Source organism: Suricata suricatta, chromosome 15 (genome assembly GCF_006229205.1).
Source record: "Suricata suricatta isolate VVHF042 chromosome 15, meerkat_22Aug2017_6uvM2_HiC, whole genome shotgun sequence".
Classification (NCBI taxonomy): Eukaryota; Metazoa; Chordata; class Mammalia; order Carnivora; family Herpestidae; genus Suricata; species Suricata suricatta.
The window spans coordinates 75,734,602-75,749,402 of NC_043714.1; the positions used below are offsets into that span (position 1 = coordinate 75,734,602).

The 14,801-nt window shown below is 56.9% G+C and overlaps 1 protein-coding gene across 22 annotated transcripts in view; it reads right to left on the reverse strand.

Moving 5' to 3' along the window:
- The window catches only part of PTK2 (protein tyrosine kinase 2), a 207,157-nt gene that overhangs the window by 31,478 nt on the left and 160,878 nt on the right, over positions 1–14,801 (reverse strand). For all 22 annotated transcript variants that reach the window (XM_029923992.1, XM_029923986.1, XM_029923983.1 and 19 more), the window contains one exon: positions 4,196–4,307. In XM_029923992.1, coding sequence (XP_029779852.1) covers positions 4,196–4,307 — 112 coding nt within the window. The remainder of the gene's footprint in view (positions 1–4,195; positions 4,308–14,801) is intronic.

The following is a 14,801-nucleotide window of genomic DNA, read 5'->3' on the forward strand; positions in this document are numbered from 1 at the left end:
ACACACGGGCAAGCGCCTGACCGTCTCACCCCTCCTGGGCGTCCTCTGGAGGCCTGTGCGTCACGTTTTAGTTTCCTTCTACGGTTCTCCTGGAAGAACCGGCCTTTTGAACCTCCGTGTTCGACTTCAGGGTCAGCGGCAGGACACCCGGACGCGCTCTTCTGCGAGCGGAGGGCCGCTGCGCCGAGAGACGCTTCCGAGACAGCCGCTCTCAACCTCGGTCTTCAGGTCCCTTGACAGTTTCAAAAACTACTAAGGACTCCAGGAGCTTTTGTTGATCTGGAACACATCCACCAGCATTTATGCTATTAGAGATGAAAACAGACCCTTAAACATACCAGCGAACTGGGGCACGTCTGACTTCCGGTCAGGTCACGAGTTCATGGTTCAGAAGCCCCAAATCGGATTCCATGTGGAGAGTGCGGAACCTGCTTCTGATCCTCTGTCTCCCTCTCTCTCTGCCCCTCCCCTGCTTGCTCTCTCTCATTCTCTCTCCCTTAAAAAAAAGAAAGCAAAACCAAACACAACAACAACGTGTTAAAAAAATACCTATTTTTTCCAAAACTAAAAAAACCCTCAGTGAGCAGAGGGGGAACCTGTTACGTGTGTTACACAAACTCCCCTAACGTCGGCTTCACGGGAGGCGGCAGCTCCCACACGGGCTCCTCGACTCAGTCAGCGAGCCAGTGCGCTGGCCGGGGCACTCGGGGAGCCCGCAGCGGCCGCGCTGACAAGGGGACCAGCACGCTCACAGCTTCCCAGCACAGCTGGGGGCGCCGCTCTCTGATCCCACCCGCCCTTCAAGGTGACCCGCCACGTGGACTGCCGAAATCCATACCCCGTCCCGTGCTGTGAATGGGTCTCCTTTCCCCCCATGCGGGACTCTGCAACGTCCCACAGTGGCCATCGTGAAACTCGGGGTCACTAGTGAGTTACGTGGGCCTCTGCAATGCCGATGCACTCCGGTACACACACGGAGAAAGTCACCTCTGTTCCTGTCACTCTGAGCTCAACAGAAAAGACTCAGAATTCAGAAGCTGTCAGGTCATGGTGACCGATGTAGGTTTTTCAAAATTCTAATTTTGCTTGAAAACTCCAATTTTATCACTGGCAACAGACAATATCAGTTGTTCTTGCTGACATAGCCTTGCTTCTTCATTTCTTGAGGAAACACCTACTGACGGCACAGCTGTGAACAACCACAGCGTGCGCCCACTCCTTCCTCAGGAAAAACGGGGCCAGCCCAAGCAAGGCGGCAGGTCCGCAGGCCAGGTGCGCAGCAAGCGTCCTTCCGGTGCTGCGGTTTCCTCCCGTAGGGGACTGGCGACTGCTTCAGAGGGGTCGTTCCGCAGCACCGAGTCGCTCCGGCACTGCGAGAGCCCGGTGGCAAAGGAAGCAGCGGTGGCCTGCACGGTCTGGCGCGGTCTGGCGCGCCGAGGGGACAGCCGCTCCGTCCACTGTCACGTCCACGGAGGACTGCAATGGCAGTGGAGTGCACAAGGCCAGTGACCAGGGGCATCATGACGAAATGGGTGGTGCTCTCACGGCCTCTGAAACAGTCTTGAGGACCCAGAGATCCAAGAAATACATTTTTCAAACTCAGAGAAAGATATTTTTAGCCTGAGGCTCCCCCAGGAACTAGTGGGGATGTGCAGGACAACTCGCCGACATGAAGTGAACCCGGAGCGGGGCTCCCCGGCCTGCATTCCTCTCCACAAACTTCCCATAAGAGTATTTTCTGTGCAAAAATTGGGATTATCGATGAAGAGACTGGTAATAAATTTTTGATAATTAGCCTTGCGGTTAAAGTGCCTTTGCGGCTTAATAAAATTAAGCTTTCGATTATGAATCTTGAATGTGGTAAAGAAAAATATTTCCCTTTAAAAACCGAATTAGGCTACAGGACAAATTTTATTAGTGCACAACGTTCATCTATAAAAGCCCAAGACCCTACTGAGGAGAACTGAGGAGGTTTAAGTGGAATTGACTGTCTGGAAACAGCACAGGCAGAACTGTAAACACTGACGAGGCTCCAGAGCCCCCCCTTCCACGGGTGGAGGAAAGCCCGGGACGGGGGGTGAGGCTGGGCTGGCGGGCTGGCCTCTTGGGGACAAGGGACTCGCCTGCACACTTGTCAGATGCAGTGACCACGGAGCAGAGTCCGAGTCCACGGATCACGACGGAGAAGGGAAAAACGACATCCAGGCCTGACTCCGGCTGGCAAGGGAGCCAGATGCTTAGCACATCTGTTTACATTCATCGAGCACCTGTATGTTTACACCAGCGTTGATGGTTTTCTAGCCACTGAAAATGTTTATTCCAGAGGTTGCCAACCTTTTCCTAAAAGTGTCAAAAACCCGATGTTTAACCTGTGCAGTCGCCCAGTGACCTGGCTGCAGGCTGGGACCAGCCAAGGACAGACGGCCAGCCAGGGCCAGCCTGCCATCGAGGACCAGCCGGCCAGCCAGGGACAGCCGGCCAGCGAGGCATGCATCTCATTCCAGTCAAACTCCAGCTACAACAGGCAGTGGGTGATAGTGTGCTGACCGATCTCTCATTAGAAAGAAGAGCTTCAAAATCTGCACTCTGAATATGTCTCAAAACCAGAAAGAAAGGCCTTTGTCCTCTAAAACAGAAGAAGTCCAACCTCAGACTACGGCTTCCAAAACTTAGCCACATGAAAATCATGAAACACCCTGCAGACTGAGCTACAGGAGACCGCTGAGACGGATTTCGGGGGAGCGCTGCAAGGTCGGGTGCTCGCTGCCGAGTCCCTACAGCACCTGACGCCTCCGTGACCCCATCGAGGGCCGCAGACGCAGGAGCTCATGCAGCTCATGGAGCTCGCCCTCCCGAGGGCGAGAGGGATGCTAACGCCCTCGTTCTGCAGTGGGGCCAGGGAGGCTGGAACGGGCAGGGGATGCCCAGGCGGTGGAGCCCCATGTGAAGAGATGCACTTGGCCCTGAGGCCCAAGGAACTAGCTTCCAGACTCCCCTGCCTCCCAGGCCCGGAGCACTGTGCTGCGGCTCCAGCGTTAGGAAACAAGCAACAGTGGGTACGACGCGGGGGCTCACGGGCCGGGACGAGGGGCCTCAGCTTTCTGTGGGCAGCGCAGGCGTACTGGTTTTGCTCTAACTCCCTCAAAGGAACACCAGTCGAAGGTGGCGTGGCCCGCTTCCTCCGGGCCTCAGGTTTTCTACTTGTTCCAGAGGCCGGACAAGGGAACCCTCCCCCTGTAAATGTCTGAAGAACTGTGTCAGTCACCTGTAGTCACCTTAAATGTGTGATGGTTACTGTTACACAATTGAAAGTATTGACCAAGAAAACAGAAGCTTTCAGGCATCATTCAAAATGAGTAGAATATTTAAGTAGTACTTTGTGCTAACAGATTCCTGAACATTTTTCAAAAAGAAAATGAAATAAAGAATTGTCAGGTTCTTCAAAGGTTTTTAGCTCATGAAATAGAAGGCAAAGCCTATCCTGTTTACATTCCAGAAGACTTCTGAGCTGCACTGTTCACGGCAAGTAAGCCACTGTGTGAAAATACCTTTCCGTCAAAAGCAAAAGGTATGTAAAGAATTCTCAACCTCCTGAGAGGTTTTAATGGCTAACTACGTGCAAAGCCCTGGCCACAGCATGGCTGGGCCCTGGGGGTGGGGTGGCCTCGCACGCACGGCTGGAGGACCCCGGGGAGGTGGCAGGCAAGGCCTGGGGGCGCGCCCTCCTCCAGCTCCGAGTGGGCAGGCCGTGCAGGGGGCAGCGCAGGGGGCAGCCAGGTGGAGCATGTGAGGCTCCCAACCCCAAAGGAAGGGGGTTCAACTCAATTTAAAGCAGAGTGAAGTGTCAAGCATTCAGGGGGCTGGCCTCAGTCCATCTGAGGCTTTCACTCCGACTCGATCCTTACAAGGTCCCTGACAAGGGGCACCCCTCCTCCACGCCTGCTGGGCTCACTGATGTCTCTGGATGGGGGTGGGGGGGAGCCCTCGAAGACCACGTTTAAGCTAATAAACTGGCCCTCAGCTGAAACACAGAATCAGGAAGCGCGTGCAGGTGCAGGTGACGTGCAGGACAAGCAGGCAAGGGGAGCAGTGTGCCATGACACGTGGTTTTCTCCCCACAGACGCGGCTGCCCACCCCATGAACCTCAGAAGTCAGCAGGAGTAACGCCGAAGTCGGGGTAGGGGCCTTTGCTACCTTGGGTGGCGCTTCGTCGGACCCTCCGGAGTCCCAGGACACCGTGACCTGCCTTCTGGACTCCATCCTCATCCGCTCTTCCTGCTGGACCTTCTCCTCCTCCAGGATTGTGCTGGAGAGACAACACAGGATTTAAGGGGGGCTGACGGCCAGAGCGTGCGCCGCTACCCCACCCGCCCGGGTCGGAGGCACCCGGCTGGCTAGTGGAGGGCAACAATGAAGAAAGGGAGGGCGGACCCGGTTTCTAACTCGGCAGGAGAGGAGTCGGGAATAGCCCCAGGCCCGACGGCGAGTCCGTTCCCAGCACAGCCGCGGAGGAGAGAGGGGTGGTGGGCAAGGCCCGGGGAGCTGGGGGGAGGGGGGTCAAAGGAGAGCAGTGGAGGGGGGGTCTGTCCACTACACTGGCTCGGAGCAGAGCAGAACGGCCCCGGGAAACCCCACGCGGCACTTCGCCAGGCACGGCCACCCCTCAGGCCGGGCTCTTCACCTGCACACCCGCTCCCACAGTGGCGCGCCAGTGACAGATCCTCAGTCTGGCCAACAACCTCCCCACGCCGCTCCCTACAATCTCCCCAACTTTCAGCTTTATCCCATCCGGAAAATGAGGCGACAGGCCACTAGCCCCAACCCCCGCCACACAGGGGCCACCTGTACCTCCTGGCGCACAGAGGCCCCCCCCACACCCCGTGGCCCCGCCCCCCGCCACACAGAGCTCAGCTGCCCCGCCCCATTCCCTGCCAGGGGCAGAACTGCCAGCCTCACCAGCACCGAGGTCCACGCGTTCCCCCCCCGGGGGGCTCGGTGGGCGGCAGGTCCCCAAACCCTCAGCCGTCACCGCAGCAGCCGCGGAGGCTCCCCCTGCATGCCTGCGGCCCCCGCTGCTAAGAATGAGGCTCATTCACGGCCCCGAGCCTCCTGGCAGAGCGCAGTCAGTAACCACCCGGAATTACTCATGCAAGGGTGAGGTCAGCACACAGACCCTTTCCAGTCTGGGAATCTGCGCGACTGTTTCCCAAAGCCCTTCCTGCCCGACGGGAGGCGAGCGGGCGGTTTCTCACACAAGCTGACTCGCGAGGCCCCATTCGAGTCTGGGAGGCACAGAAATTCACCTCGTAATTGCTATGAGTCAGCAAGCCCTTCCTACTGATGCGAGGGCTTTTTTTTTTTTCTTTTAAAGGCACGGGAATGTTCTCCTCAGCAATGACTTTAGCACGTTAGAGTCAAAGCTTTTGGGCCAACAGATCCCACTCCCTCTTGAAGACAGGATTTTGGTTTTCTTGCTGCTCCAGCCGGACGGTCACGGCTTACGGAGGAGCACAGAGCTCGAGCGGCACTCCGGGGTTAGCGTCGCCCCCCAGACTGGCAAGGGGCACGCCGAGACAGCCCTGCTAGGAATCAGGTCCTGGGGCCAGTGATGAGAAGCCCGGCCACCATGCGCCAGCGGTACACGGCTGCTCGCCCCTCACTCCCACCGGGCTGAGAGCCGGCTCGCATCCAGAGTCAGCGCAGACCTGGGGGCCGCTGTGCACATGGACGACGAGGCAAGGGGTGCTGGGCGGCGGGGGGCACGGGCTCAGTCGGCTAAGCATCGACTCTCGGTTTCCGCTCAGGTCATGATCTCACAGTTCGTGGGTTCGAGCCCCAGTGCCGAGCCTGCTTGGGATTCGGTCTCCTTCCCTCTCTCTACCACTCCCCCCCCCCCCCCCCCGTCCCTCCCTCACTCAGACGCCCTCCTTCTCATCCTGTGAATGAAGCCACAATCAGCAGAGTCCACCTGCTGAGGGGCCGGCGAGAGCGTGACCAAGCCCCCTGCGCTGTGTGCAGGGAAGGACTGCGGGCCGCCTTCTCTGAGCGGCCGCTGGGAGCCAAGTCCAGCCTGAGGGCCCTGGCCGGAGAGAGAGCTGCCCTGGGTTAGTTTTTCTGCACCATGCCTTCGTCCACGGCCCTCAAAGTAGGTAACAGACCCTGAGGCACAATTTCCAAACAGTTCGTAGTTTTTAACGGCTGAAAAACCCATAAAAAGAAAGACAAAAAAAATCAAGAGAAAAGAATTTGTCCTTTCTTCCCAACGTCTTCAAGCGATGGGAGGGCCACGCGGGACATATTCTTTAATGTCACGGGAGCTCTGCTGAGGCAGCGGACTTCACAAGGCTGATCCCCCACAAACCCCTCCCGAAGGTGCCGCGAGGCCCCTGGCCCCGGGAGACGCCGCAGGCCCTGCCCACCTGGCTCTCCCCGCCACATTCAGTGGCCCCCACGCTCTGCTGTCCGCATCCTCCACCGCAGCCCTCCGATCACACGACCGCCCCCCGCCCCCGCCCCGCCCCGTCCGCTCGCGGCAGGCGCTGCAGTGTCCCTCTGACCGCACCCCCTCGCCACGTCCCTTGCAGACCAGCAGCAGCGAGCTAGAGCACTTCGATCTCAGTACTTGGTTCTCGTCCCAAAACAACACGTCAGAGCGCTTCTGAGAAACCACGGTTTGTTGCTCGGACTAGTCAAGGGTATAAATAACTCATGAAAGACCCTTTCATACGATGGGAAGACCATCCCATACATGGAGAGAGCGCGCACATGCTGACGTTTCTGAGCTTTTCCCTGCAAAGCGTGAGGCACAAGCCCAAGCAAGAGGCTACAAAGTGCAGAGGGTCACGGAGGTCAGATTTAAACATATTTTCCCAAACTGCAAATATTTTTAGTAGCAATACATTCCATGTGAAAGAGTCCGGCCGCCTGCTGAGAGCTGGCAGTGCGCCCCCAGGGTCCTCCCGGACGCCAGCTTCTGGGTCTCAAACCTGCAAGCAGATGTACCGGCGAGAGCTTGGGCTTCTCCTTCACGGGCACTGGGACGCGTGCTCACCCCCCGGGCCCACCCAGAGAGACAGGAGGGAAAGGGCAGGAAGTACCCTAAGGGACGTTTCTTGTATTTTTCACTTCCCCCACATCAACTAAGACAGTGCTCAAAGGAATCGAGTCAGATCCCGAGGACACAGCATGTGGGGGCTCGCGTGGTCCCGCACCCCCCGTGGGTGAGGACGGTGAGGTCCGATTACACTTCCGTTCTGGAGCGACGAAATGTGATTTCCCTTCTGAGGCATTTTCGTGGAGAGGACGAGAGTGGTCCAGTGGGCTCCTCCCCTTCCAGGACTGAGCTAAGACACAAAATCAGATCTTCAACCCAGACCGGCTTTGGAGCGGGAAGGGGCCATCGGTCCTGAGCGGCAGGTGGCCGGGCCGTCCGGGCTCCGAGGAGGGAGCGCGCCTGCGCGGGCCGGCGTGGCTGCAGCGGCCTCGTCTTCCTCAGCGTGTCCGCTCGCTCGTACGGGACAGTGACACTGGCCCCCCCATCGCTGGCTGGGGCGGCCACGCATGTGGGGAGAAGCCAGCACAGCTCCTAAGCGGTGCTGGTCAGCTCTGCACTTTTTCCCCTGACCTCGGCGACTAGGAAAGAAGGGAGGTTTTATCTGCCTCCCGTGGGAGGGCGGCACCACTGCTCTCCCCTGAAACCACACACCTCTTCTCTTAAGTACAGGAAATACTCTTTGCTTGAATGATGTTTTTTCAAGATTGCACTTTGATCACCTAAACATCACAGCATCAGTCTGGGTTTATAGGCTACTTAGGCAAATCTGGAAAGCATCCAGATTGAAAGGGAAAAAAGCCAAGAGGGAAAGAGCTCGTTCTGGCAAGTTCTCAGGAATACCAGTTTTGAAACATGATCCCTTATAATTAGCCAACACCGCCTCACCACAAAGGAATGGAATTAACCTTGAAAATAAAGCCGGCTGGTATCTTTGCAGAAAACAAGTCTGGAGACTTGAGCCGAAGCCGTGGACCGTGTATCTGGAAGCGGCTGACAGGCGGCTGGTGCGTGTCCGCCTATGTTCTGTGCCTGCTGCGAATGGGGGCACCTGGACGTCTGCTGTCACGAACGTGCCGGGACTGCGATCTCGTCACGTCCCCAACCTGCAGGAAACCGTGCGCTTCCGCTTGCTTGCGGCGCTGCCCATCTCAAAATGGTTTTTGTAAGAGGGATTTCCACTAAATTCTTTCTTGGGCCGCCTGGGTGGCTCAGCAGGTTAAGCATCCGACTTTAGATTGGGTCGCGATCTCATGGTTTGTGGGTCGAGCCCCACGTCGGGCTTGGTGCTGACAGCTCGGAGCCTGGAGCCTGCTTTGGATACTGGGTCTCCTTCTCTCCGCCTCTCCCCTGCTCACTCTCTGTCTCCGTCTCTCTCTCAGAAATAAACGTTAAAAAGAAATAATTTTTTAAAAAATCTTTCTTTAAAATAGTGACTTCTTTCTGTTTCTGGCAAGTCTGCACAGCTCCTCTGAGACCACACTCACGTCAACGGTGACTTTGGGCGATGGACCCAGGACAGCACAGGAGCACTGCCCGCGGCAGCCGGACGCCGAGGGGCTGGCGCTGTGAGGGCCGTTCACCAGAGAGCAGGCCCCGGGTCTTAGAGATTCTGCCCGACTCTCTAGTGGAGCCTGGAGCCATGCACACAGGCCGGGCTCGAAGCAGCCCCACTAACGCGAGGAGAACCGAACTGCGACGTGGATTACTGCCCACGGCATGGGGGGGCAATCTGTGGTCCGAGACCAGCCGAGTTAATTGCCTGCTGAAACACAAACCATTCTTCAGTGGAATATAACTGAATCCAGAGTTTCTGCAATCTATCACTCACAATGTCCAGTGTACAATCTCAATATACAAATAAACTCAAATGCATTCAATATACAGAAAACATGAAAGTGTGAGCCATTCTCGTGAGGAAAGAATTGTAAGAAGAGGCAACTCCAAAGATGACTCAGAAGTTGGAATTAGCAGGCAGGGACTTTAAAGAGCTACTACATTCAAGGACATAAAGGAAAATCTGTTTGTAATTAATGAAAAAATAAGGAACATCAGCAAGGAAATAGGAACTATAAAAAAGAGTCAAATGAAAACCCTATGATGGAAACCTGGAACAAAACCTCTGCAGGATCGAATGACGGGCAGGATGGAGAGGACAGAACTAGGGAGGCCGAAGATCAACCAAGTAGAGTGATCTGATCTGAAGGACTTGAAGCACAAAGACCAAGGGGACAGAAGACAAAGAACCAGAGCCCCGCGGCTCTGAAGGACGCTATCAAAAGGAGTAACAAACTCGGAATGGAGATTTTAGAAGCACGAAAATGGAGCAGAAAAATACCCGAACAAACGGCTGTGAAAGACATACATTTACGGGTTCAGGAGGGTCGGGAAGCCTAGGGGATCCACACTCAGGAAACCCCACTCGGCACATCCCAGTCACACCGCTGAAAGCCAGGGATGAGGAGGAAACCATGGAGCCGGCCGGTGCAGAACGACGAGGCACGGACAGAGGGACGGGGATCCTGAAGGCCCTGACCTCTTCCCCGAGCGACCGAGGCCGGGAGGCGGCGCAAGGACAGCTCCTGTGCTGAAAGAAGCAAACACAGCACCGAGGACAAGCGGAACCCCATTCCAGGGAGATGAAGTTCAATTCTCCAGAACTAATGGGATTCACCCCTAACAGACGTCCACGGGAGACACTCGGCGTCGTCAGGGAGGGAAGGAACGCAGCGCGCTGGACTGCTGCTCACTTCCCTTTACCAAACTCCGCTGAGAGGTCACTAACATACACAGATGTGACCCATGGCATCCGGAGCGCAGAGGAGCACGGTGGTGGCGCGCGGGCCTTGTGGGCTGCGAGGGCCGGACACAGCAAGCAGGGTGCCGCTGTCACCGCGAAGGAGGTGGGCGGGGCGAGCGTGCCCTGTCGCCTCCCCAGCTGCCACCGCAGCTGTAGTGCGGAGGGTTTTACTAAGATGCAGGGGTGGGGCTCAGAGACGGAAGGTGGTGTGGGCACGGGGCTGTTGTCGTCCAAGTGCCAAAGTCTCAGCCAAGAGCTGCCGGACAGAGCACAGAGCGCTGCCGCTTCCATCAGGCTGGCCTTCAGCCGCAGATCCGTTTGTAGCCACTGTGTCTCCGTCTGCTTCCTGCACGCCTCCGTCCAGCCAGTTAGTCCCCGGTCCTTCTATGAACTGAGGTCGAGGCGGAGCCACGTGCAGCTATGACCCACTGGTGTCCAGAGAGAGAGGGAGACCCTCATGGCCGCTCCACTGCCCCCTCACGTTTCAGGGCTGACAACCCCGGGGAGAAAATCCAGTGAAGGGGAATGAAGAACAGGGCAGAGCAAACAGAACCGGCCACAGAAAGAGGACCAAAGGGAAGGGAGCCCACAGCGGCTGCGAGGGCAGTGTGCCGACCAGACAGTCCCGTGGGGAGGACTGCCACGCACGCAGGAGGGCACACTGGTGTGGGGGGCGGGAGGAGGGGCAGGTCTGAGACCCACCCCGTGTTAGTGGTACAATCGAGGGCAAGTCCTGGGAATCTCCTAGGCCGCAGGCTCCTAAGCCAAAGGGGAACGGCTGTGAGGCCAGGGGTGCTGGGCGGCTCAGTCAGACGACCGTCTGACTCTTGATTTTGGCTCAGGTTGTGACCCCAGGGTCGTGGGATCCAGCCCTGCGTCAGGCTCTGTACTGAGCTCCTGGAGCCCGCTTAAGATTCTCTCTCCCCCTTTGTCCCTCTGCCTTGCTCATGCTCATTCTCTCTAAAAAATGAATATAAAAAGAATTGCTCTCAAGTCAAAGCAGGAAATATGTGTGAAAGTGATCTCGGCCGCCATGTACGTACAAAGGACCGATTAATTCTGAATCGCACACTTAAATCTCACCGCACGTGTTCACACGGGACCAGCCTGTGGTGGCCCATGCAGTGCGGGCGCACGCGGGAAGCTCCGAACACCCAGCCGCGGGCAGAATGCTTCTACGTGAGTGGGTAAGACAGAAGTCTTAGTGGGAAAAATGACAACGTTATATCAAACTCCTGTTAAATTTCAATTTACTCGAGTTTTATTTACTGGTAAGGCTAAGCTAGAAAAAAAGAAAACCCAACAAATAAAACCCCTGCGGTTCAGAAGCCTTGAGCGCGTTAAGGCGTGTGTAGGAAGGCCAGAGAACCCACCTCCTCCTCAGATAACATCTGGACCCAAGGGGCTGGCGAAGGGAGGAGGCTGGAGTGATGACTAAGGAGAGAGTCAGACACCACCTTTGAAAGGAATTTTGGAAGCAAATACAAAACTACTTAAAAAAATACACAGAGAAGCAGCACGAACACCTCGTATCAGGAACGAAACCTAGAGCTTTTAATTTAGAGCCCGCATATTAGGTTAAATGAAGAACCAGGAAGCATCACAAAGGCTGTATACGCCGCTCACAGATTAAAAGTGGAAGATCCGCGTCCCCAGGACACGTCCACACAATGTCCTTGTGTCTGGTGGCTGCACAGCCACAGCTCACGCTTTCACATCCCAAGGGGCAGGTTTCTCTCTCCGCGCCCCGAGACGCCCCAGAACATTCCCGATTTCGAGAGCAGCTCCGTTGTCACTACGACCAGAGCAGTGGTGACCGTGTGCGGGCCCACCCCGAGCCCCGCACAGCAGGGAGCACTTTGGTCTCACTCAACCCCCAGAGCCAGACGGGGTGGGCGGTGGGGCCCTGCTCCTCCGGGGGGGCCGGTCACCTGCCCAAGGCCATGCAGCCTTTCCAAACTTATTTTTCAGCTCTAACCTTCCTAAGACAACACATGTACCTCTCCAGGGCAGGGTGGCCCCCGGCGGTGCCCACACCTGTGCACGTTACACCTCCCCGAGCACCGGAAGCACAGCTCGTGTCCAGGAGTGGGGGTGGGGGGGACACCCTGCAACTTCACCGGAGGTGACGTTCAGATTAGGTGCAAAAAACATGTAATAAATTTGTGGGTGCAGCCACTGCAAGCTAAGTTACTTCCTAACAGAACACATCTCTCGAAGGGCAGCTTTGCTTGACAAAGTTAAAAAGCAAACTCCGCAACATGAACTCAAAATGACAACCGACCCCCTCCCCAGCCCCCAAGGCCCGGTCATCCCTGTGGAGCCTCAGGCACGACTTCCCTGGGGCTGGGGAGGTGACAGCAAAACAAACACAATGAACGGGAGAGATGAGACCACAGGTGGTGGCTGCTGCCTGTGCCGGGGGCGCTGCCTCTCCCTTTGCCAACTTTCCTCCTTTCTAACTCAAAACAAAACTCAAAACCTGTAAGAAACACAGAAGCAGGAATTCCTTTGAACACTAGGATTTTTTCTTTCTTCTTTGCCCTTTTTAACTAGGCACTGTCGCCGTGCCCACCAGTCACAGTCCCACGGCAGAGCGCGACACAGCGCGTACGGATACCTGGCCGTGCCTCAGGTCGGGGCCCAGCGCACGACAGCTGGCAGCCCGGGCCCAGGACCCAGGTGGACCCAGGTGGACCCACTGCCGAAGCTCAGCCTTCCAGCCTCCTTAACTGTGACCTGGCGGTAGTGACGTCACCTACGTCTAAGGACCGTGAGGACTAAGATGACCCAACGAGTGAGAGTTCAGGGCGAGGCCTGGCCGCGGGACGCGCGGGACATGCTGGTTCTGCATGATGCCGCCGGCACAGCCCCCCGCCGTCACGGAACACGGCTCGGCTCTAAAGGTCTTCCAAGCACAGAGACGGAGGCTGACTCAAAGCACGAGCGCCTTCCCAAGTGACACACACTAGGTCGGCGTTCCTTAGAACAGGAAAGTTCAGGGACATTGTTATGTTCTTTTACCACTTACATTCTTTTTTTTTTTTTTAATGTGTATTTATTTTTGAGACAGAGACTAAGTGTAAATGGGGGAGGAGCAGAGAGAAAGGGAGACACGGAATCCAAAGCAGGCTCCAGGCTCTGAGCTGTCAGCACAGAGCCCGATGCGGGGCTCGAACTCACGAACCGTGAGATCATGACCTGAGCCGAAGCCGGCGCCTCACAGACCGAGCCCCCCAGGCGCCCCCACCACTTACATTCTCTTGCCTGACCTTCACCTGTGAAAGCAGCAAGGAAACACGGAGGAATAACAGAGTAATTTCCAAAGGTTTACAAAACCACGATGTTTGGAGCAACCGGGGCGCTGGCTCGCCGCTGGGGGCGGCACGTCACCTCCGCTCTGGAGAACGAGGGGGACTACGGGCGCCACCCCAGCGCGCCCGCGGACGCTCACACACACACACACACACACACACACACACACACACACACACACACACACACACACACACACGGGCCTGCGCTCCTGTCCCTGCGCTCACCACAGACTGTCAGGACAGCCCCGCTGGAAAGCATCTCAATCTCCACCCCAGGAGGAGGAGGGATGCGCTATGGGACATTCACAGCCGGAGCGCCAGAGAGCGAGGGGAGCGAGGGCACCTGCCTGAACAGCCTGGATGGTCTCGGACTGAATGAACAAAAGGCGCACGCTGGGTGCTCCCGCCGACGCAGAGCCCGAAGGCCGGCAGAGCCCATCCGGGGCCCGCGGCGGCCCCCGCGGGGAAGGGCTGTGTTCTCATCCCGCGAGCCGCTGCACGGCTGCGCCCGATGTGTGACCGACCAGGGAGCTCTTCACCTCTGGGCGTGTTTACACATTCACGTCTTTGCACGGCAGTCAAAAGTTTAAAAAGTACAAAAGTTACGGTGTAGAAGTCTACATCAATAATTTTATCACTTTACTGCCCTCATGTGCCCTCTGCATTACCTGGCATGTCTCCCCGGACTGAGCTGGAAGTGCACGGCCTTGCCGCGCAGCCGCACACAGGCCTGGGCCAGGCGGCTGCCCGGGCTGGGGAGCGGAAAGCCGCATGAGCTCCTGGGGGGCACACACTGAAGCCGGTGCTGTGGTCTCCGTGGCAGTTAGCTACCAAAGAACTAACCGAATTACCCAGGGATTAAACGATGCTGTCATTCAAAAACTGCTCCGTGCCCCGGTCCGACCCGCCACACAGGACGCGCGGGCCTCGGCGCACACTGGGGTCGTGCTCCCCGCAGGCCACAGGGAGATCTTCCGCCTGCTGACAGGCCACCCGCAGGCTCACGCCCCCCCCCCCCCCCCCCCCCCCCCCCCCCCCCCCCCGTGCGTCTCCGCGGGGGTCCTGGGGGCCCAGCCGCGGGAGCGGCCCCCGTGCGGTCGGACTCCGCCGGGCGAGGGGCATCCTGAGAGCCTTGTCTCAACTCTCAGTAAATAGACTCAAGGCCCGGAGACGAGGGGGCCCCACAGGAAGTAGTGTTCGTTCATGGTCTTTCGAGAACGCGGTTTGGGAAGCAGTTTTAAGTGACCCGAAGTAAACACGATCTGAAATTTATTACTTTGTCAAAATCTCTGATGGTAGAAAATTTTGTAAAGCTCAATAAAAGAATCTATTCAATCACTGTGACAACCTGTGACCTACAAATGTCCAAGAGAGTGATTCTACATAAAGTTACAGTCATGGCCTTTTTGGGAGTCACATCATGCATGTTCAAACTACGAAGTAAACTCCACTTCTGACCAAACAGAAAGGTCAAGGGCCTGTGTTAACAGCACAAGGATCCGTAAGTCACGGTCCAGGTACAGTGCGTATGCGTGTGTGTACATGAAGTCATTCTATCTACTTCTAGAAATTCCCCTTGGAGAGTTTGGGAACGATTCTGCATAATGCACCGTCCCTCGGTGAACACTGACG